The sequence below is a fragment of the Triticum aestivum genome, chromosome 1B, assembly GCF_018294505.1.
Source record: "Triticum aestivum cultivar Chinese Spring chromosome 1B, IWGSC CS RefSeq v2.1, whole genome shotgun sequence".
Classification (NCBI taxonomy): domain Eukaryota; kingdom Viridiplantae; phylum Streptophyta; class Magnoliopsida; order Poales; family Poaceae; genus Triticum; species Triticum aestivum.
Window position 1 is genome coordinate 304,528,240 of NC_057795.1, and position 25,566 is coordinate 304,553,805.

A 25,566-nucleotide genomic window follows, 5' to 3' on the forward strand; every position below is an offset into this window, starting at 1 on the left:
GTGTTCCAGGTGGCGTGAGTTGCGAGACTATCCCGCATTGTTTCAAGTGTAGACCAAACTCGTAACTCAAATATTCTCCTCCACGATCAGATTGTAGAAACTTTATTTTCTTGTTACGATGATTTTCAACTTCACTCTGAAATTCCTTGAACTTTTCAAATGTTTCAGACTTGTGTTTCATTAAGTAGATATACCCATATCTGCTTAAATCATCTGTGAAGGTGAGAAAATAACGATATCCGCCACGAGCCTCAACATTCACTGGACCACATACATCTGTATGTATGATCTCCAACAAATCTGTTGCTCTCTCCATAGTACCGGAGAACGGCGTTTTAGTCATCTTGCCCATAAGACACGGTTCACAAGTACCAAGTGATTCATAATCAAGTGATTCCAAAAGCCCATCAGTATGGAGTTTCTTCATGCGTTTTACACCGATATGACCTAAACGGTAGTGCCACAAATAAGTTGCACTATCATTATCAACTCTGCATCTTTTGGTTTCAACACTATGAATATGTGTATCACTACTATCGAGATTCAATAAAAATAGACCACTCTTCAAGGGTGCATGACCATAAAAGATATTACTCATATAAATAGAACAACCATTATTCTCTGATTTAAATGAATAACCGTCTCGCATCAAACAAGATCCAGATATAATGTTCATGCTCAACGCTGGCACCAAATAACAATTATTTAGGTCTAATACTAATCCCGATGGTAGATGTAATGGTAGCGTGCCGACCGCGATCACATCGACTTTGGAACCGTTTCCCACGCGCATCGTCACCTCGTCCTTAGCTAATCTTCGCTTAATCCGTAGTCCCTGTTTCGAGTTGCAAATATTAGCAACAGAACCAGTATCAAATACCCAGGTGCTACTGCGAGCATTAGTAAGGTACACATCAATAACATGTATATCATATATACCTTTGTTCACTTTGCCATCCTTCTTATCCGCCAAATACTTGGGGCAGTTCCGCTTCCAGTGTCCAGTCTGCTTGCAGTAGAAGCACTCAGTTTCAGGCTTAGGTCCAGACTTGGGTTTCTTCTCTTGAGCAGCAACTTGCTTGCCATTCTTTTTGAAGTTCCCCTTCTTCTTCCCTTTGCCCTTCTTGAAACTAGTGGTTTTGTTAACCATCAACACTTGATGCTCCTTCTTGATTTCTACCTCCGCGGCTTTCAGCATCGCAAAGAGCTCGGGAATAGTCTTGTTCATCCCTTGCATATTATAGTTCATTACGAAGCTCTTGTAGCTTGGTGGCAGTGATTGGAGAATTCTGTCAATGACACTATCATCAGGAAGATTAACTCCCAGTTGAATCAAGTGATTATTATACCCAGACATTTTGAGTATGTGTTCACTGACAGAACTATTCTCCTCCATCTTGCAGCTATAGAACTTATTGGAGACTTCATATCTCTCAATCCGGGCATTTGCTTGAAATATTAACTTCAACTCCTGGAACATCTCATATGCTCCATGACGTTCAAAACGTCGTTGAAGGCCCGGTTCTAAGCCGTAAATCATGGCACACTGAACTATAGAGTAGTCATCAGCTTTGCTCTGCCAGACGTTCTTAACGTCGTCAGTTGCATCAGCAGCAGGCCTGGCACCCAGTGGTGCTTCCAGGATGTAACTTTTTTGTGCAGCAATGAGGATAATTCTCAGGTTACGGACCCAGTCTGTGTAATTGCTACCATCATCTTTCAACTTTGCTTTCTCAAGGAACACATTAAAATTCAACGGAACAACAGCACGAGCCATCTATCTACAAACAAACATAGACAAGCAAGATACTATTAGGTACTAAGTTCATGATTAATTTAAGTTCAATTAATCATATTACTTAAGAACTCCCACTTAGACAGACATCTCTCTAGTCATCTAAGTGATCACGTGATCCAAATCAACCAAACCATGTCTGATCATCACGTGAAATGGAGTAGTTTCAATGGTGAACATCGCTATGTTGATCATATCTACTATATGATTCATGCTCGACCTTTCGGTCTCCGTGTTCCGAGGCCATATCTGTATATGCTAGGCTCGTCAAGTATAACCTGAGTATTCCGCGTGTGCAACTGTTTTGCACCCGTTGTATTTGAACGTAGAGCCTATCACACCCGATCATCACGTGGTGTCTCAGCACGAAGAACTTTCGCAACGGTGCATACTCAGGGAGAACACTTCTTGATAATTAGTGAGAGATCATCTTAAAATGCTACCATCAATCAAAGCAAGATAAGATGCATAAAGGATAAACATCACATGCAATCAATATAAGTGATATGATATGGCCATCATCATCTTGTGCTTGTGATCTCCATCTTCGAAGCACCATCATGATCACCATCGTCACCGGCGCGACACCTTGATCTCCATCGTAGCATCGTTGTCGTTATGCCATCTATTGCTTCTATGACTATCGCTACCGCTTAGTGATAAAGTAAAGCAATTACAGGGCGTTTGCATTTCATACAATAAAGCGACAACCATATGGCTCCTGCCAGTTGCCGATAACTTCGGTTACAAAACATGATCATCTCATACAATAAAATATAGCATCACGTCTTGACCATATCACATCACAACATGCCCTGCAAAAACAAGTTAGACGTCCTCTACTTTGTTGTTGCAAATTTTACGTGGTTGCTACGGGCTTAGCAAGAACCGTTCTTACCTACACATCAAAAACCACAACGATAGTTCGTCAAGTTGGTGCTGTTTTAACCTTCGCAAGGACCGGGTGTAGCCACACTCGGTTCAGCTAAAGTGAGAGAGACAGACACCCGCCAGCCACCTTTAAGCACGAGTGCTCGCAACGGTGAAACCAGTCTCGCGTAAGCGTACGCGTAATGTCGGTCCGGGCCGCTTCATCTCACAATACCGCCGAACCAAAGTATGACATGCTGGTAAGCAGTATGACTTGTATCGCCCACAACTCACTTGTCTTCTACTCGTGCATATAACATCAACGCATGAAACCAGGCTCGGATGCCACTGTTGGGAAACGTAGTAATTTCAAAAAAAATCCTACGCACACGCAAGATCATGGTGATGATATAGCAACGAGAGGGGAGAGTGTTCGTCCACGTACCCTCGTAGACCGTAAGCAGAAGCGTTAGCACAACGCGGTTGATGTAGTCGTACGTCTTCACGATCCGACTGATCCAAGCACCGAACGTACGGGGCCTCCGAGTTCAGCACACGTTCAGCTCGATGACGATCTCCGGCCCTCCGATCCAGCAAAGGCTCCGGAGATGAGTTCCGTCAGCACAACGGCGTGGTGACGATGATGATGTTCTACCGGCGCAGGGCTTCACCTAAACTCCGCGACGATATGACTGAGGTGGAATATGGTGGAAGGGGGCACAGCACACGGCTAAGGAACGATCCGTAGATCAACTTGTGTGTCTTTGGGGTGCCCCCCGCCCCCGTATATAAAGGAGCCAGGGGGGAGGAGGTGGCCGGCCTAGAGGGCGCGCCAAGGGGGGGAGTCCTACTCCCACCGGGAGTAGGACTCCCTCTTTCCAAGTAGGAGTAGGAGAAGGGGGGGGGGAAGAGGAGGAAGAGGGGAAGGAAAGGGGGGGCGCCGCCCCCCTTCCCTTGTCCTATTCGGACTAGGAGGGGGAGGGGCGCGCGGCCCCCTCCTGGCTCCTTCCCTCTTCTCCCTCGTGGCCCAAGTAGGCCCATTAACCCCCCCGGGGGGTTTCGGTAACCTCCCGGTACTCCGGTAAAATGCCGATTTCACTCGGAACCATTCCGATGTCCAAACATAGGCTTCCAATATATCAATCTTTATGTCTCGACCATTCCGAGACTCCTCGTCATGTCCATGATGACATCCGGGACTCCGAACAAACTTCGGTACATCAAAACATATAAACTCATAATAAAACTGTCATCGAAACGTTAAGCGTGCGGACCCTACGGGTTCGAGAATTATGTAGACATGACCTAAAACCATTCTCGCTCAATAACCAATAGCGGGACCTGGATGCCCATATTGGTTCCTACATATTCTACGAAGATCTTTATCGCTCAAACCGCATAACAACATACGTTGTTCCCTTTGTCATCGGTATGTTACTTGCCCGAGATTTGATCGTCGGTATCCAATACCTAGTTCAATCTCGTTACCGGCAAGTCTCTTTAATCGTTCTGTAATACGTCATATCATAACTAACTTATTAGTTATAATGCTTGCAAGGCTTAAGTGATGAGTATTACCGAGAGGGCCCAGAGACACCTCTCCGACAATCGGAGTGACAAAAACCTAATCTCGAAATACGCCAACTCAACATGTACCTTCGGAGACACCTGTAGTACTCCTTTATAATCACCCAGTTATTCTGTGACGTTTGGTAGTACCCAAAGTGTTCCTCCAGTAAACGGGAGTTGCATAATTCTCATAGTTACAGGAACATGTATAAGTCATGAAGAAAGCAATAGCAGAATACTAAACGATCAAGTGCTAAGCTAACGGGATGGGTCATGTCAATCACATCATTCTCCTATTGATGTGATCCCATTAATCAAATGACAACACATGTCTATGGTTAGGAAACATAACCATCTTTGATTAATGAGCTAGTCAAGTAGAGGCATACTAGTGACTATATGTTTGTCTATGTATTCACACATGTATCATGTTTCCGGTTAATACAATTCTAGCATGAATAATAAACATTTATCATGATATGAGGAAATAAATAATAACTTTATTATTGCCTCTAGGGCATATTTCCTTCACAACCAACATAAAAGTACTTAAAGAGTGCCCCAAAGTTTCTACCGGAGAGTCAAGAACGTGTGCCAACCCCTATGCATAGGTTCCCAATGTCACGAAACCCGCAAGTTGATCACCAAAACATACATCAAGTGGCACATGATATCCCATTGTCACCACAGATAATCATGGCAAGACATACATCAAGTGTTCTCATAAAAGACTCAATCCGATAAGATAACTTCAAAGGGGAAACTCAATTCATCACAAGAGAGTAGAGGGGGAGAAACATCATAAGATCCAACTACAATAGCAAAGCTCGGGATACATCAAGATCGTGCCATAGAGGAACACGAGAGAGAGAGATCAAACACATAGCTACTGGTACATACCCTCAGCCCCGAGGGTGAACTACTCCCTCCTCATCATGGATAGCATCGGGATGATGAAGATGGCCTCCGGTGATGGGATCCCCCTCCGGCAGGGTGCCGAAACAGGGTCCCGATTGGTTTTTGGTGGCTATAGAGGCTTGCGGCGGCGGAACTCCCTATCTAGCTTTTGTTCTGGAAGTTTTAGGGTACGTGGGTATATATGGGTGCATGGGGTACGTCGGTGGAGCTATGGGGGCCCCACGAGGTAGGGGGGCGCGCCCGGGGGGGGGGGGGGGGGGCGCACCCCCACCCTCGTGGGCAGCCCATATCTCCCCTGACGTGCATTCCAAGTTCCCTGGGTTGCTTTCCTTCCAAAACTAACTTCTCTAGTTGATTTCGTTCCGTTTTGACTCCGTCTGATATTCCTTTTCCTCGAAACACTGAAATAGGCATAAAACAGCAAATCTGGGCTGGGCCTCCGGTTAATAGGTTAGTCCTAAAAATAATATAAAAGTGGATAATAAAGCCCAATATTGCCTAAAACAGTAGATAAAGTAGCCCAATAGGTTAATCTGGGCTAGGATCTCGGTCTCACCGAGATGGGATTGCAATCTTCCTGTTTCCCTTCGTAACGTTTCGGTCTAACCGAAGTGAGCGATCGGTCCCACCGAGATTGCAATGTAAACTCCCTGTTTCCCTTTCGTAACATTTCGGTCTCACCGAAAAGAGCGAATCGGTCCCATCGAGTTTACCTGACCAACTCTCTGGTTAGCTAATTACCAAAATCGGTCTCACCCAGTTTGTGTAATCGGTCTCATCGAGATTATGTTATGCCCTAACCCTAATCATATCGGTCCTACCGAGTTGCATGTCGGTCCCACCGAAAATCCTAATGGTCACTAGATTTGCTGAATCGGTCCGACCGAGTTTATCAATTCGGTCCCATCGAGTTTGGCTAGTTGTGTGTAACGGTTAGATTTTGTGTGAAGGCTATATATACCCCTCCACCTCCTCTTCATTCGTGGAGAGAGCCATCAGAACAAACCTACACTTCCAACTTACCATTTCTGAGAGAGAACCACCTACTCATGTGTTGAGGCCAAGATATTCCATTCCTACCATATGAATCTTGATCTCTAGCCTTCCCCAAGTTGTTTTCCACTCAAATCTTCTTTCCACCAGATCCAAATCCTATGAGAGAGAGTTGAGTGTTGGGGAGACTATCATTTGAAGCACAAGAGCAAGGAGTTCATCATCAACGCACCATTTGTTACTTCTTGGAGAGTGGTGTCTCCTAGATTGGCTAGGTGTCACTTGGGAGCCTCCAACAAGATTGTGGAGTTAAACCAAGGAGTTTGTAAGGGCAAGGAGATCGCCTACTTTGTGAAGATCTACTGCTAGTGAGGCAAGTCCTTCGTGGGCGACGACCATGGTGGGATAGACAAGGTTGCTTCTTCGTGGACCCTTCGTGGGTGGAGCCCTCCGTGGACTCGCGCAACCGTTACCCTTCGTGGGTTGAAGTCTCCATCAACATGGATGTACGATAGCACCACCTATCGGAACCACGAGAAAAACATCCGTGTCTCCAATTGCGTTTGAATCCTCCAAAACCCTTCCCTTTACATTCTTGCAAGTTGCATGCTTTACTTTCCGCTGCTCATATACTCTTTGCATGCTTGCTTGAATTGTGTGAAGATTGCTTGACTTGTCCAAAGATAGCTAAAATCTGCCAAAGTCTAAAATTGGGAAAAGGTTAAGTTTTTAATTGGTCAAGTAGTCTAATCACCCCCCTCTAGACATACTTCAAGGTCCTACAATCACCGCATACTTCAATTTTTCTTTGCATCAAACATAGCCCCTATCTGGACTTGGTTCATATTATACTGCCATGGAGTCTCATGACCATTGTTGACCGTAAGGCCGGTCGATATGTCTTGATCCCATGCAGAAGGAATCGGTACCTACACTTCATCCTCAGAATTTTCAGAGTCCAGATCCTTCGCAAATCCATCCTCGTCCTCTTCCTCCATCACCATCTGCATTTCCTCCCCTTCCTCATCCCCATCAACAAAACCAGAACCAGCTAATATTATTGACTGACTACTCTGCCCAGTATCCTGACCACAACATTGTGTGGCACGTAGTCTGACTCTTTCTCGGGTTGGCTAGCATCCACATCCAGAGGCCGTGACCCGGATAAATCAATCTCGTTAGCCACTTGACTGCCCTCGCCTGGTTCATACCCCACGTGCAATTGTACGGTATTCTCCTCCTTCGGCACAGGTTGCACTAGGGCATATGGCTGGATTCTTTGATCTCGGCAACGACTTAATAGGGTCAACCAATGCTGGCTCCTATCTATTGGCATCAACTCCCACTTGACATTTTTACAGGATTTGGTCCACAATGCATGAATACTGACGGAACATACTTTAGGATCCAGTCCAAAACTAGTAGTCAACCAGTACTTCAACTGTCTAATGTCCAGTCTGTCCGGGTCTGAAAGGGTCAATGACTCCATTTTTAAACTCGCTAAGATCAACCCCCAACTCATTATATCAAACATTACCAGGACCGTAATTGCTACGTCTTGAGTTTGTGTTGGTTTTCCTTGAAGAGGAAAGGGTGATGCAGCAATAGTAGCGTAAGTATTTCCCTCAATTTTTGAGGTATCAATCCAGTAGGAGGCTCCTCAAAAGTCCCACACACCTACACAAACAAACAAGAACTCGCAACCAACGCAATAAAGGGGTTGTCAATCCCTTCACGGCCACTTGCGAAAGTGAGATCTGATAGAGATAATATGATAAGATAAATATATTTTTGGTATTTTATAATATAGATTGGAAAAGTAAAGATGCAAATAAAAGTAGATTGAAAGCTTATATGATAAAAGATAGACCCGGGGGCCATAGGTTTCACTAGTGGCTTCTCTCAAGATAGCATAAGTATTACAATGGGTGAACAAATTACTGTCGAGCAATTGATAGAAAAGTGAATAATTATGAGATTATCTAGGCATGATCATGTATATAGGCATCACGTCCGTGACAAGTAGACCGACTCATGCCTGCATCTACTACTATTACTCCACACATCGACCGCTATCCAGCATGCATCTAGAGCATTAAGTTCGTAAAGAACAGAGTAACGCATTAAGAAAGATGACATGATGTAGAGGGATAAACTCATGCAATATGGTATAAACCCCATCTTTTTATCCTCGATGGCAACAATACAATACGTTCCTTGCTGCCCCTGCTGTCACTGGAAAAGGACACCGCAAGATTGAACCCAAAGCTAAGCACTTCTCCCATTGCAAGAAAGATCAATCTAGTAGGCCAAACCAAACTGATAATTCAAAGAGACTTGCAAAGATAACTTAATCACACATAAAAGAATTCAGAGGAGATTCAAATATTTCTCATAGATAAACTTGATCATAAACCCACAATTCATCGGATCTCAACAAACACACCGCAAAAAGAGTTACATCGAATAGATCTCCAAGAAGATCAAGGAGAACATGGTATTGAGATTCAAAGAGAGAGAAGAAGCCATCTAGCTAATAACTATGGACCCGAAGGTCCGTGGTAAACTACTCACAACTCATCGGAGAGGCCTTGGAGATGATGTAGAGGCCCTCCATGGTCGATTCCCACTCCGACGGAGCTTCGACGAAGGCTCCAAGATGGGATCTCATGGATACAGAAGGTTGCGGCGGTGGAATTAGGTTTTCGTTGGCTCCCCTGATGTTCTCGGGGTACGTGGGTATATATAGGAGGAAGAAGTAGGTCGGTGGACGCCCGAGGGGCCCACGAGATAGGGGGCGCACCTAGTAGGGGGGCGCCCTCCACCCTTGTGGACGCCTCGGCTGTTGCTTGACTTCCACTCCAAGTCCTATGGATCACATTCGTTCCAAAAATCACGCTCCCAAAGGTTTCATTCCGTTTGGACTCCATTTGATATTCCTTTTCTTCAAAACAGTGAAATAGGCAAAAAAATAGCAATACGGGCTGGGCCTCCGGTTAGTAGGTTAGTCCCAAAAATGATATAAAAGTGTAAAGTAAAGCCCATAAACATCCAAAACGGGTAATATAATAGCATGGAACAATAAAAAATTATAGATACGTTGGAGACGTATCAAGCATCCCCAAGCTAAATTCCTGCTCGTCCTCGAGTAGGTAAATGACAAAAACAGAATTTTTGATGTGGAATGCTACCTAGCATAATTCTCAATGTAATTTTCTTTATTGTGGCATGAATGTTCATATCCAAATGATTCAAAATAAAAGTTCATATTGACATAAGAAATAATAATACTTCAAGTATACTAATCAAGCAATCATGTCTTCTCAAAATAACATGGCTAAAGAAAGTTATCCCTACAAAATCATATAGTCTGGCTGTTGCTCTATCTTCATCACACAAAGTATTTAATCATGCAAAACCCCGATGACAAGCCAAGCAATTGTTTCATGCTTTAGTAATCTCAAACTTTTTCAACTTGCACGCAATACATGAGTGTGAGCCATGGACATAGCACTATAAGTGGAATAGAATGATGGTTGTGGAGAAGACAAAAAAGGAGGAAGATAGTCTCACATCAACTAGGCGTATCAACGGGCTACGGAGATGCCCATTGATAGATATTAATGTGAGTGAGTAGGGATTGCCATGCAACGGATGCACTAGAGCTATAAATGTATGAAAGCTCAACAAAATAAACTAGTGGGTGTGCATCCAACTCGCTTGCTCATGAAGACCTAGGGCATTTTGAGGAAGCCCATCATTGGAATATACAAGCCAAGTTCTATAATGAAAATTTCCCACTAGTATATGAAAGTGACAACATAGGAGACTCTCTATTATGAAGATCATGGTGCTACTTTGAAGCACAAGTGTGGTAAAAAGGATAGTAGCATTGTCCCTTCTCTCTTTTTCTCTCATTTTTTTTGTTTGGCCATTCTCTCTTTTTTTGGCCTTTCTCTTTTTTTTTAAAGTCCAAAGTCTCATCCTGACTTGTGGGGGGATCATAGTCTCCATCATCCTTTGCTCACTGGGACAATGCTCTAAATAATGAAGATCATCACACTTTTATTTACTTACAACTCAAGATTACAACTCAATACTTAGAACAAGATATGACTCTATATGAATGCCTCCGGCGGTGTACGGGGATATGCAATGAATCAAGAGTGACATGTATGAAAATTTTGAAGGTGGCCTTGCCACAAATACGATGTCAACTACATGATCATGCAAAGAGCAATATGACAATGATGAAGCGTGTCATATAAACGAAACGGTGGAAAGTTGCATGGCAATATATCTCAGAATGGCTATGGAAATGCCATAATGGGTAGGTATGGTGGCTGTTTTGAGGAAGGTATTTGGTGGGTGTATGGTACCGGCGAAAGTTGCGTGGCACAAGAGAGGCTAGCAATGGTGGAAGGATGAGAGTGCGTATAATCCATGGACTCATCATTAGTCATAAAGAACTCATGTACTTATTGCAAAAATCTACAAGTCATTGAAAACAAAGTACTACACGCATGCTCCTAGGGGGATAGATTGGTAGGAAAATACCATCGCTCGTCCCTGACCGCCACTCATAAGGAAGACAACCAATAAATAAAATTGTGCTCCAACTTCATCACAAAGCGGTTCACCATACGTGCATGCTACGGGAATCATAAACTTGAACACAAGTATTCTTTAAATTCATAATCACCCAACTAGCATGACTCTAATATCACCACTTCTATATCTCAAAACAATTATCAAGCATCAAATTGATCATAGGATCCAATTGATCATAGCATCCAATTCACTTTCTATGATAGTTTTTATTATACCCAACTTGGATGCTCATCATTCTAGGACCAATTTTATAACCATAGAAAATACCATGCTGTTCTAAGAGACTCTCAAAATAATATAAGTGAAGTATGAGAGATTAACAATTTCTACAAAATTAAGCCACCGCCGTGCTCTAAAAGATATAAGTGAAGCTCTAGAGCAAAAACTATCAAGCTCAAAAGATATAAGTGAAGCACATGGAGTATTCTAATAAATTCTAATCAAGTGGGCTTCTCCCAAAAGGTGTGTACATCAAGGATGATTGTGGTAAACTAAAAAGCAAAGACTAATATCATACAAGACGCTCCAAGCAAAACACATATCATGTGGCGAATAAAAATATAGCTCCAAGTAAAGTTACCGATAAACGAAGATAAAAGAGGGGATGCCTTCCGGGGCATCCCCAAGCTTAGTCTTTTGGATATTCTTGAAATATCTTGGGGTGACATGGGCATCCCCAAGCTTAGGCTCTTGCCACTCCTTATTCCATAGTCCATCAAATCTTTACCCAAAACTTGAAAACTTCACAACACAAAACCCAACAGGAAATCTCATAAGCTCCGTTAGTGAAAGAAAGAAAAACCACCACATAAGGTACTGTAATGAACTCATTATTTATTTATATTGGTGTTAAACCTAATGTATTCCAAGTTCTCTATGGTTCATACCACTTAATATCAGCCATAGATGCATCAAAATAAGCAAACAAACGAAAAACAGAATCTGTTAAAAACGGAACAGTCTGTAGCAATCTGTAACTACCGAATACTTTTGGAACTCTAAAAATCCTATCAAAATAGGAAGTCCTGGGCAATTTATCTATTGATCTACATCAGAAATAATCAACGCAAAAGCACGCTTCTGTGAATTACTAAAATTATTTTCATGCGCGCAAAGCTTCTGTTTTTCAGCAGAATCAAATTAACTATCACCATAGGTTATCCTATAGGTTCTACTTGGCACAAACACTAATTAAACATAAAAATGCATCTAAAAAGGTAGATGATAAATTTATTACTAAACAGAAGCAAAAACAAAAAACACAAATAAAATTGGGTTGCCTCCCAACTAGCGCTATCGTTTAACGCCCCTAGCTAGGCATAAAAGCGAGGATAGATCTAAGTAGTGCCATCTTTGGCACTCAATTCATAAGTAGCTCGCATGATAGATTCATAAGATAATTTGACTTTCTTTCTTGGAAAGTGCTCCATGCCTTTCTTAATGGAAATTGGAATCTAATATTCCCTTCCTTCATATCAATAATCGCACCAATCGTTCTAAGGAAAGGTCTACCAAGAATAATAGGACAAGAAAGATTGCAATCTATATCAAGAACGATAAAATCCACGGGCACCAAATTCCTATTTGCAACAATGAGAACATCGTTGATCCTTCCCATTGACTTTTTAATGGTGGAATCCACAATGTGCAAATTTAAAGAGCAATCATCAAGATCATGGAAACCTAGAATATCACATAAAGTTTTCGGAATCGTGGAAACAGTAGCACCCAAATCACATAAATCATAACACTCATGATCTTTAATTTTAATCTTTATAGTAGGTTCCCACTCATCATAAAGTTTTCTAGGTATAGAAACTTCTAAATTAAGTTTTTCATCAAAACATTGCATTAAGGCATCAACAATATGTTTGGTAAAAGCTTTATTTTGACTATAAGCATGAGGAGAATTCACAACGAATTGCAACAAGGAAATGCAATCTTCTAAAGAACAATTATCATAATTAAATTCCTTGAAATCCAAGATAGTGGGTTCAATGCTATTTAAAGTCTTTACTTCTCCAATCCCACTTTTACCAAATTTAGTATCAAGATCTAAGAACTCCGAATCATTGGGACGCCTCTTAACTAAAGTTAACTCATCTCCAGTCCCATCATTATTAAGATTCATATTGCAAAACAAAGATCTAATAGGGTAAACATCAATAACTTTAAGATCTTCATCATTATTTTCATGGAAACTAGAAGAACACGCCTTTATAAAGCAATCTTTCTTAGCACGCAATCTAGCGGTTCTTTCCTTGCACTCATCAATGGAAATTCTCATAGCTTTGAGAGAATCATTGATATCATGCTTAGGAGTAGTAGATCTAAGTTTCAAAGAATCAACATCAAGCGAAAGTCTATCAACGTTCCTAGGCAAATCATCAACTTTAAGTAATTTTTCTTCAAGCATGGCATTAAAATTCTTTTGAGAGATCATATTTTCTTTCACACTATTCTCAAAATCAGAGGGCATCTTATTGCCATAAGAATTATTGTAGCAATTTCCATAATTATTAGAGGAATTACTAGGGAACGATTTAGAATTAAAGTTTCCTCTATAAGCATTGTTACCAAAATTATTCCTACCAACAAAACTCACATCCATAGATTCATTATTATTCTCAATCAGAGTAGACAAAGGCATATCATTGGGATCAATAGAAGCACTCTTAGTAGCAAATAATTTCATAAGTTCATCCATCTTTCCACTCAAAACATTAATTTCTTCTATGGCATGTACTTTTTTACTAGTAAATCTTTCGGTGTGCCATTGAGAATAATTAGCCATAATATTATCAAGAAGTTTGGTAGCTTCTCCTAAGGTCATTTCCATAAACATGCCTCCCACGGCCGAATCTAAAAGATTTCTAGAAGCAAAATTCAATCTGGCATAAAATTTTTGTATGATCATCCATAAATTCAAACCATGATTAGGGCAATTGCGAATCATCAATTTCATTCTTTCCCAAGATTGGGCAACATGCTCATGATCAAGTTGTTTAACATTCATAATATCGTTCCTACGAGAGATGATCTTAGCAGGAGGAACTTAGAGATTAAAGCATCTTTGCACTTATTCCATGAATCAATACTATTCTTAGGCAAAGACGAAAACCAAACTTAGCACGATCTCTAAGTGAAAATGGAAATAACTTCAATTTAACAATATCATTATCCGTATCTTTCTTCTTTTGCATCTCATACAAATCAAAAAAGTTGTTTAGATGGGTAGCGACATCTTCACTAGGAAGGCCGAAGAATTGATCTTTCATAATAAGATTCAGCAAAGCAGCATTGATTTCACAAGACTCAACATCATTAAGAGGAGCAATCAGAGTACTAAGGAAATCATTATTATTGGTATTGGAAAAATCACACAATTTGGTATTATCTTGCGCCATCGCGACAAGTAATCCAACACACAAGCAAACAAAAAGGCAAGCGAAAGAGAGAGGAGATTGGGAAAGAGAGGGCGAATAAAACAGCAAGGGTGAAGTGGGGGAGAGGAAAACGAGAGGCAAATGGCAAATAATGTAAATGCGAGGGAGATGAGTTTGTGATGGGTACTTGGTATGTCTTGACTTGAGCGAAGACCTCCCCGACAATGGCGCCAGAAATCCTTCTTGCTACGTCTTGAGATTGCGTTGGTTTTCCTTGAAGATGAAAGGGTGATGCAGCAATAGTAGCGTAAGTATTTCCCTCAGTTTTTGAGAACCAAGATATCAATCCAGTAGGAGGCTCCTCAAAAGTCCCACGCACCTACACAAATAAACAAGAACTCGCAACCAACGCAATAAAGGGGTTGTCAATCCCTTCACGGCCACTTGCGAAAGTGAGATCTGATATAGATAATATGATAAGATAAATATATTTTGGTATTTTATAATATAGATTGGAAAAGTAAAGATGCAAATAAAAGTAGATTGAAAGCTTATATGATAAAAGATAGACCCGGGGGCCATAGGTTTCACTAGTGGCTTCTCTCAAGATAGCATAAGTATTACGGTGGGTGAACAAATTACTGTCGAGCAATTGATAGAAAAGTGAATAATTATGAGATTATCCAGGCATGATCATGTATATAGGCATCACGTCCGTGACAAGTAGACCGACTCCTGCCTTCATCTACTACTATTACTCCACACAACGACCGCTATCCAGCATGCATCTAGAGTATTAAGTTCATAAAGAACAGAGTAACGCATTAAGAAAGATGACATGATGTAGAGGGATAAACTCATGCAATATGATATAAACCCCATCTTTTTATCCTTGATGGCAACAATACAATACGTGCCTTGCTGCCCCTCCTGTCACTGGGAAAGGACACCGCAAGATTGAACCCACAGCTAAACACTTCTCCCATTGCAAGAAAGATCAATCTAGTAGGCCAAACCAAACTGATAATTCAAAGAGACTTGCAAAGATAACTTAATCACACATAAAAGAATTCAGAGGAGATTCAAATATTTCTCATAGATAAACTTGATCATAAACCCACAATTCATCGGATCTTGACAAACACACCGCAAAAAGAGTTACATCGAATAGATCTCCAAGAAGATCAAGGAGAACATGGTATTGAGATTCAAAGAGAGAGAAGAAGCCATCTAGCTAATAACTATGGACCCGAAGGTCCATGGTAAACTACTCACAACTCATCGGAGAGGCCTTGGACGTGATGTAGAGGCCCTCCGTGGTCGATTCCCTCTCCGGCGGAGCACCACGAAGGCTTCAAGATGGGATCTCGCGGATACAGAAGGTTGCAACGGTGGAATTAGGTTTTCGTTCTCCCCTGATGTTCTCGGGGTACGTGGGTATATATAGGAGGAAGAAGTAGGTCGGTGGACGCCCAAGGGGCCCACGAGATAGGGGGCGCGCCTAGTAGGGGGGCGCCCTCCACCCTTGTGGATGCCTCGGCTGTTGTTTGACTTCCACTGCAAGTCCTCTGGATCACGTTCGTTCCAAAAATCACGCTCCCGAAGGTTTCATTCCGTCTGGACTCCGTTTGATATTCATTTTCTTTGAAACACTGAAATAGGCAAAAAAACAGCAATACGGCCTCCGGTTAGTAGGTTAGTCCCAAAAATGATCTAAAAGTGTAAAGTAAAGTCCATAAACATCCAAAACAGGTAATATAATAGCATGGAACAATAAAAAATTATAGATATGTTAGAGACGTATCAGTAATAAACAGTCAAATTTACTGATTCAGACATTTTTCACCTATGAGACATTGCCATGTTCTCATTAATCTCAATGGACAAAATTATTAGCCGCTACACTAACCATCCGCTAAAATGCCACCATAGACAAATTAACACTAGAAGAACGCAATATGACTTATCTACACTAACTAAACTGTACAACTCACCGAAAACTTGCGACAACATGGTTATACCTCCGCCAAGTGTATCTCTGGCTTCTTGCTCCTCTCTTCAACTCAGCGGCACCGGCCACCTCGCGGAGTACTCGCACCACTGGACAACACCACCGCTGCCCCATGACGACCGGAGGTTCAACTCCGAAAACCACCCCAGTCGTACCTCCTCCCCACCACCTCCTCCTCCCCAGCCGCACGTCCTCCTCACCACCTCCCAAGCCGCACCTCCTCTAGCCCACCATGGCTCCTCCTCAGATGTACGCACAAAAACCTATCCCATTGGAAAAAAATGACCGTAGGCCACCGGGAATTGTGACGATCTACTGTTTCTGTGGCTTGGATTTGAAAATGGATGCAAAACGGAGGAGATCGGCGCGTGGTGGGGAGAGAATAGAGACGAACTAGAGAGAGAGAGAGAGAGAGAGAGAGAGAGAGAGAGAGAGAGAGAGAGAGAGAGAGAGAGAGAGGAAGCAACAGCGAGAGGAAGAAGACGGCTGCGTCGGCCTTATCCTGACCTCTTCGGTCGCGGGTAGGTCGAATACCTTTGGCTTCATTTCAACTGAAGTAGGCGGTCCAGCCTCTGCGTGATGTCGCTGAATGTATGGATGGTTGTCTGATTCGGTTTGAGAGCTTTCTGGAGCGTGCAGAGATTAGTCTGGATAAGATCTATGTTTCTTTGGATGTGAAGGAAAAAAACCCTGCTATGACGATACTGACGTTGACTTTGCTGACGAGAGAGTTGCGGAGCTCTACGGCTGCTTCTCCCCTCATGCTAGAACCAGTCCACCGTCGTTGCCTGCCCAGCCCTTGGCGCCCGCTACCTCCATGGGTGACGCCACAACCGTGGTAATGGCTCCGGTGATGCAGATTATGCCCGAGCTTCAACAAATGTGTGAGGAACCTGTTTCGCCGCTACTAGGGGAGCATCTTCAAGGTGGTTCGCTTGTGCCCTCGGTTATGGCTTTGGCTCCCGCTCCAACCACTCCGGATCCTAGCCAAGCATCTTTATATGAAGAGAAGAGTTATCGTGATTCTAGTGTCATGCACTCGCCGAAGCCCAGTGGACTCATGGTTCCTGTGGGTGAGGATATTGTTGTGGCCGGTGTGGTGGTACCTAATCCTGGGGCCCTCTTTGCCGCCAAGCTTTGTGATTTTCTCGCAGAATTGGATGCTGATAAATCTGGAAAGACGATTGGATGTCTCTTCAAGGAGAAAGCATTGAGGGACAAATGTAAGAAAGGTGGTATTAATCCTCAACCTGGCATCCTCAAGGAGAAATCTAGCAGGACCAAAAGTAAGAAGGATGGTGCAAAAGGGAATTCACAAGTTGTTCCATGATGAATCAGATTTCTAGTCTGCAAGCGAGGGCTTGGTGGTGTACATTGATTTTATCGATGTGTTTCTTTCAAGTTGCAACAACTCAATGGGGTTTTCTTTGTGATGTTGAGACCCATGTGTTGGGAAGTGACATTAAAATTGTGTTGGGTGTGTTTGTCGGCGTGCCTATGTGGTCGTGTGACTCCATGATTCGGAAGTAGTTGGCGTACTTGTATGTATGTGCTTGTTCAATTGTCTTGAGCAAGCTTGTAACAGTTTTTACCCAGTTTTTCGTAAATTAACTCGGCAGCTCTCTTCTTCTTAATTAATGGATGAGGCAATACTTTTGCCTCCGTTTCAAAAAATATATACTGCTATAGTACCACCAACGTTTTATATGTTTCTAAGGAGCTTGACAGCGAGTTAGTCTTCTCTGTCGGAGAGCATCATAAATTGGTCAAGCTTTTTTAATTTTTGCATAGTACTACCGTCGGCACATCACATCAGTTCTGAGTCAATCGAAACACTGCCGAACCACTCACCCACAATTGTTTCTTGGTTGAATTGCATTGTTGTTGACGCAAGGGCAGATAGCGCTAGAAATAGGTCGAACCAAGTCTCATTAACTCATTATCATAGGAGATGAACAATGCAGTAGTAATAGCTAACCAAGTAACCTTGGTAGTAGATCAAACTAGCAGTACTTGATTAATTATAGGCTACTCATCTGCTAACCGTCTGCTTCTTCTTCCTCGGCACGGCTCCAGCGAGCATACGGCATCCTCATCTGCCTAACGCTTATTCACTCGACCTGCAACCAGACGATCAAGCTTCGGCGACGGGGCGAAACCCATGCAGCAGTGCAGCAGACCAAACTTTGTCCATGTCGAGCACCGTGTCCCCGCACTCATGCTCGTCCCATCCCTCCAACGCATGGACGATCCCCGCGACGCGCCACGCGCTCATCACCCTCCTTGGCAGCCAGTTCTGAAGTGTTTTTAAACTGGTCAGCTCAACACGATCATATGGTGTAGGTTCTTGCAGAGTCGCGGTTCAGGGAGCGTGTCATTACCTCGCACGAATGAACATTCTGCAGTGTTTTAGGCACGCTCATCGCTGGAGTCGTCGAGTATGTGCAGCCGTCCTTGCGTGCCATTCTTGGTGGGAACTGTGAGTACGGGATGAACCGTGTTCCTTTCGGCGCCCTGAGCTGTTCGCTGGCATCTGCACCGTCTCCGATTATCCACACCTGCGAAATTCGACCAGCCATTCCATTAGCTGATCATTCGTGACGTGATACATAATTATATAGTTGTATGATGCCCACCTACTCGCACATGCATAACTTGTTCTTACCTTGGCAATGCCGGTATTCGACAGTAAAAGGTTGTCAGCTGCATCTTCTGGTATTTTCGGCTGAAGGAAATGATAGTCTTGCTTGTTTGTTATTATCACCTGCACAAGAGAGTTGGTTGTTAGTGTAAAGGCGTTGCCTCGCCGTGTGATTAAAACGAGGGAAGATGAAGAAGATCTGAATATTTTGGTCTGACCTTGATATTTTTCTTGCACAGAGCTGCAGCCACAGCACAGGCCACCTTGGAAATGTTTCCTGAAAGAACAACTTGATCCGTGCCTTGGGGGATGCTATTGGCAACCACTACAGCAGCTAGACTGCTTCCATCCACCAGTTTTAACTTCAACTTTGGGTACTTCTGTAGATAAAGTTCTCCACTTCCGTTGAGGCTCTGTGCCTGTTGGTTTAAAGATATGATCATATATTTGTAAGCGGTGGTATCTCTAAATTTTCCCTACATGCATCTAGTTTGATCAACATCAGTACTCCTAGATCATGAGCATGTGAACTGATGATGAATACTTCATGTTACTCGATGTTTTTTTTTTGCGGGGATTTTTCTTCAGAACTTACATAGTTGATTAATAGTGAACAATATTTCTTTCCACTTGATTTAAGACGATGAAATACAGTTTGAAGTTTGGACAGCTGAAGAAAACAATGTACTACCTGATTCAGGAGGCCAAGACTAACAACTTTAGCCCCCTTCTTGTCAGCTTCGCATATTGCCTTCACAATCAGGTTATTAATTGCTTCCTTCTCCCAGTTCAGTCCATACTGCAGAACGAAAAGGTTAGTCATTTGTCGACAATTGACACAAGCCATCTCTCCAGCGCATGTAAAAACAAGACAATTCTCACATGGAAACTGTATCTTGGTATGGCCCAAGACTGGATTCTGAGTTTCTTCATGACATTCCTCTCAACGGTGAACCAAGATCCATACGCCCACGTGAGGACCATGGAGAGCCACGAGAGAGGCCACATGATCCGCATGTACCACTTTGAGGCGTACGGCCTGGAGGCGAACTCGGCGAACCCGGGCCTGATGTGGTAGATGGACTGCAGGCTGGTGAGATGGGTGAGGTGAACCACATCTACGGCCTCCTCCTTGTCCTCGATTGATTTCTCATGCAGCGTGTCTGACGACTTGTCCATTGTGTTGTATATGTAGTCGTAGAACGGCATGAAAAGAGAGTAGTTTGTCCGGAACTGGGTGTGGTGGAGAGAATGGAACCTAAGACATTCAAGAAGTTCAGATCACACGCAGATAATACTAAGATGCAATCATTGCAGAGAAGCAGCTTGATTATTTGACAGAAGTAGAGTACTTACGATGGTGTGTACATGAGATACTTGAGAGGAGGGAACCATGTGAAGAGCCAGGTGGGCACCAGCTCGAAGTTGCAGTGGCCCATGTTGTTCATGAAGTCGATGTAGAGCATGTAGAGCTCAAACGTCATGATGGACGCAGTTCCTGTCAGAGCGCAGGCGATCATCGGGATCGAGAAGAGCAGTTCGTAGGCCACCAGCTCGGCAAATGGATGAATCACGGCTGCACCAACATGACAAGATCAGTGGCATGCAAAATGAAAAGAAAGAAATTGAAACAGATAAAACTGTTTTTGCAAGATGTTTGGCAGGGCAACCGACAAGCTTGCAGCTTGTCTTAATTAGCTGTTGGATGTCTTTCTACTTACTGTGGAGGACGCGACAATGCGGTCAAGAAAGTGATGGCTTGCCATCTTGTTGCAGGAAAAAGAAAAGGGCCGGCAAACAGTATGCACTTATTACTGTACTTTGTCTGATTGATTTATTGAATTCGTTTCCATGTGCAGTCATATCATACGTTTATGTTTGCTTGGAGCGTACTCATGTTAGAAACTTTCAGAAAGTCATTTGTGGTCTCCAAATCAAAAGATAAAACCCATGGCATTTTTTACTGCTTGTGAAAAAACAAACACAGCAGCCAGCAAAAAATTTAGACAGGCGATCTGTCTTACTAGTACGTATATGCTTTGTCTTTCGTGCTTCTTCTTCAGAACTCTTTCTGTATGCATTTTACACATACTTTTGAACAATGATTTAGCAGAAAGTTCCTTGCAAGAAGAAGCATTCATGCAATTATGGACACGTAGGTACGTAGCAGCACAGTCCCGACGCTATCTCCTGTAGGCGGGGGTCAATGCGAAAGTTGTGAGTGGTGCGTGGCAGGTACTACGTGACAGTGAAGCGGCAGTACTTTGATTCTGTTTGCTCATAAATGAAGCATGCATACGCGGCAACGGATGCGCTCACTGAACCTCCCAATGGTCCCGGAATATGGTGTCGTTTCGTACCTACTGTCTCTCTCTCTCTCTGTTCCTAATTAGCCGGCTCAGAACATGTGTCCCTGCCAGTTTATCTAGGTTGTAACCCATGAGCTCAGGTACGATATCACGTGTATAAGGTACAACTTGATCGGCTTCTTCTTCTCTACGGTTGGCCGGGACTTCATTGACCCGGCCTGGCTGATGATTTTGTTTTTGCTTTTGTTTTCCTCACAGTGTACATGAGGTGATTTTTAAAATATTGTGTTGTATTATAAGTTTATAACAAAACAAGTTACAAATACGGTATCCTGAGGACATGTTTTTTTTTTTTGCAGAGCTGTAGATTTCTAAGATCAAAATCAAATGTATTTGGCACCATAAGAAATCAACAAAATTTGAGTGTGAAACACTAGTACTCATTTAGAATTCGTATTTCTTTAGTCTCTAAAAGGCTATTGGGTGTTATCTTTAAATTTGCATTTCCAGTATATGGATTTTTTTTAAAGGACTAGTACTACTTTTTAGGAGATTTTATTAAGAACTACTTTTCAAGATCGATTTTAAGAACTACTTATGCATATCTTGTGCATAAGTAGTGTTGTGCCCTATCTAGCTAGTTGGAATAATCGTCATGAGAACGACATTTGGAGGCCGATTTTTTTGAAAATAAATCAAAATTCATACCTTTTGGTTTCAACAAAATCTGAAGAAAAAAAATGTACAAGCACACAAGGATGTGATGTGTATGTATGTACAATTTAGGAATGAAATATCTTGAGATGCGATGTTTGTAAAAAGTACAAATTCATGGCCTTTTCGGATGAATAGTATCATGGGTTGAAAAGCCATAGATTTGTCTCTTTTGCACAACCCTCATTTCAAAGTATTTCGTCCTGAAAATTTACACACATGTGTGTTTTCCCTCCATGTATGTCTGTATTTTTGTCAGATTTTTTTTTGAAACGTAAAAATATGAATTTTGTTGAATTTTGAATTTTCGAAAAAAGGCCTCCATGGGGGCCGAGCTCCAAAAGCAACTTTCATAATTGTCATAAATTATATAATTTTTATCGTATTATTTAGCTCGAAACTAGCTCGAAATCGTTACAAGCAGAGCACGAGATCTTGAGCTTGGCTCAATTTGAGCTGAGCCAAGTCGCTCTCCTTGGTTTACAGCCCCACGCACATGGTTTCTACACACACAGAAAAACGATGCATGTGATAGACCACTCGGATAGCCGGTGGGTGAGTGACCCGCTGGGACGTCGGACTGACCTATGCCGGTCCAGATCTGATGCCGTTGCCGATTTTGTTGGAAAGAAACAGGCCATGCCCATGTCCTTTCGAACAGATACACTGATTGGCGCCCTCGAAAGGCAACCTCTCAACGTATGTTGCATTCCTCCAGTAAAAAAGGAGCATACAGTAGACATGCACGGAAGAAAAACCACGTGAAAACATCGTGATGAGTTGCATACTTACAGGTGATGGGCTCGGTGACGATGGAGGCGTGGTGGTGCGAGTGGTAGCGCGTGTAGAGGAAGTGGTGGTGCAGCGCGCGGTGGAACCAGTAGTAGATGAACTCCACGGGGCCGGCGTGCAGCAGCGCGATCAGCACCGCGCCGTCCGTCCTCCACAGCGGCAGGTCCTGCCCGCCCGGCAGGTGCAGCGCGCCCAGGAAGAAGAGGATGGCGCTCAGGATGATCTGGTCGTCCCTGCACGCACCGTTCTTTTCATTCACGTCGGCTACCTAGCCTAGCCAGCGAGAGGGCAAAGGGTGGGCACGTACCAGTTGCGCTCGCGGTCGATCTGCTCGAACTCGATGCCGCGGTCGACGATCTGCCGCTTGCCGCGCGCGTTCTGGAGGCGGGACACCGTGATCCAGGCCTGGTTGTGGAGCGCCCGGAGCATCATCGACGGGAGGATCACCAGGTACCCCAGGTCCGCCTCGCGCCACCCCTTGCTCGCCACCTGCTGGATGCCGTGCGCCACCCATGGCGCCAGCACCACGTACTTCATCCGCATCCGCATGCATGCCGGCCCGATTGGTCAGTTAATTTGGACACGATAGATTATTACTTTTAAACTATTAGCTAGCTAGAGTGCACGCGATGGTGGCGCAAACTTAGATCTGGTACGTACGTACCTTGAAGCTGCCAAGCCTCTTCCATGGCCACTCGCTGAAGAGGCCGGGGTTTGTGGCCATGGCGTCCTGGGGCCTTGGAGCAGCTTGCTACCTAGCTTATCTCTTCTGCAAGCTTGAGAAGTCCTGACCCCCTCCGTTTGGTACTGGCAGCTCCATCAATTTATAGACTCGGCTGGTGTGCCGGCCTTTCAGAGTTCCACTGTACATGTGCATGTGGGACAGGACCCACATTAAATGACAGGCGCCGTCGCATGCCTGTTTACAAAATCTTTTACTCCATTTTGTGTTAGGAAATTCTGTCGTCTGAGGTACATTTTGCAAAGGCAAAAAAAGTTGTGTTACAGTTTTCTGGATTTCCTTTTACCGTGTTTAAGGATATACTCCCCCATCTTAAAATAAGTGTCTTGAGCTTAGTACGAATCTGTACTACAGCTACTACAAAGTTGAGACACTTACCATTTTCTAGAGTTTCGAGTGGCAGGGCTGGGCACAGGCGATTTTGATCTCTGGGGCACGGTCACATGACTTGGTTCACACAATCTCCACATATCAACACCAAGTCTCCGTTCTCTTTCAGTTGCTGCCCTCGGGGAGCAATAGTTTTAGGGAGCATATTTTTTTTCTTAAATTTTGATATGAAACATGACAAAATTATGTTTTTGTAGCTTCTTTTTCAATCTTAACCATGGCAATGTCATTTGTACATACTGTGGCAATTTTTTGGTACATTGCATGGCAATTTTATTATATTTACAATGGTATTTTGTATGTGTGATTTATGTCATGACAAAGAAAATATAGAGCATGTCAGCTTTATTATAAGATCATGGCAAAACAGTTTATCTAGACCATGCTAATTTTAAAGGGCATGGCAAATTTATTATTCCATTGACGGTAATTTTTCTGTGTGTTGTTTTCTTTATTACAAATAAAATATACGGTATGACCATTTTACTATTAAGAGCACGACAACTTTATTTTTAATGTCATGGCAATTTTATTGTTTTCATCATGGCAAAATTCTTTGTTCGTACAACATTTCCAATTGTTTGCATCATTATCATTGGAAACTAAAACTTGTTGTCATGGCAACTTAAATTATAGAACCACGACGACTTTAAAATACATTTGACTTTTTTTGTATATTGTTCTATTTAGTATGCAAATTTGCCATGTACATGGAAATTTAGATGACATGGCAAACTAAATTTCAAAGGTATGGCAAATTAGTTTCCTGTACATTAGCAAGTTTTCATATATACACATCAGAATACATACAATATATGTATTATTTCAATCAGTGGCTACACAGTAGTTTTATTACAAAAAAGGATGGCAAATTTGCATGTTTTTAGTGAACCAAGGTGGGTGCAAAATATTAACTTCTTTTAAGGCCTATTTTTTGGTGGTGCTAAAAGCTGGGCTTTCTTTAAAATAAATTTGCCAGGATCTAAGTAATCATTTTCTCTAGTAAAGCTGCAATCGGACCACTCCTGTTTGATTTTCTACTACTATAGTATAATAAGTTTTAAACTTGAGACCAGCCATCCACCCTGATATAGAACATTTTTTAGCCGTTGATTTTTTTTCCACAAAGTGAATCGCTACCGCTTATCATACCAAAACTTAACTGGTCCAATGGCTATATTTTGCGGGATTCACTCCCACCGGTCACATGCCAAAACGAGGTTGAGAGGATTTTTCTGGAATTATCCACACACCACCTGCACATCTTTCACCTTCACTTGACGGTGATAAAAAACAAATCCATTCAAAATCTTCGGTCGCCGCTTTTGGAGTTACTGAAGGGTAAGAAGATCTTATTTACAATTTAACCCAAGTCACCACGTGCACAACACGTTCCTTCAACTAGTATAATTGGATCATGACATTTTTGTTTTTTAGATCCCATGGCACATTTATTGGATATACCTTTGTAAATTTATAAATTAGAGGATGGCAGTTTTATATGAACAGCATGAAAATTTATAATTAGAGCATGGCATCTGTGATTTTATGTTTCTCTACTTGATATATTTTTTGTTCATGACAATTTATTTATTTTTCAAAAACCAGTTAACTGGGCACCCCATTTTGAGAGAGGAGTAGAGATGCACATGTATTAAAGTTTCTATTTTCTATTCTTGATGAGGTCCACTAGTAATAGCTTGTGTTGGAAAGAAGAAATCGATGTAATTGCCTCAAGCTATTTTTTCTTACGGGGCATGTGTATCCATATTGACACCATTGTACATGCCCTTATACACTTGAGAGAGAGAGGCGACATACAGGG

General features: G+C 42.6%; 1 protein-coding gene across 1 annotated transcript; it reads right to left on the reverse strand.

Moving 5' to 3' along the window:
- Nucleotides 1–18,053: 18,053 nt before the first annotated feature.
- Nucleotides 18,054–23,413, reverse strand: LOC123120849 (very-long-chain aldehyde decarbonylase GL1-5). Its single transcript, XM_044540839.1, has 10 exons — nt 23,274–23,413; nt 22,917–23,140; nt 22,610–22,842; nt 20,151–20,370; nt 19,677–20,052; nt 19,486–19,593; nt 19,013–19,213; nt 18,819–18,917; nt 18,535–18,711; nt 18,054–18,449 (listed from the first exon to the last, which is right to left on the reverse strand). The coding sequence occupies exons 1-10, from the start codon at nt 23,331–23,333 to the stop codon at nt 18,288–18,290; spliced, it is 1,860 nt and encodes a 619-aa protein (XP_044396774.1). The 5' UTR covers nt 23,334–23,413; the 3' UTR covers nt 18,054–18,287.
- Between the last annotated feature and the right edge of the window lie 2,153 nt (nt 23,414–25,566).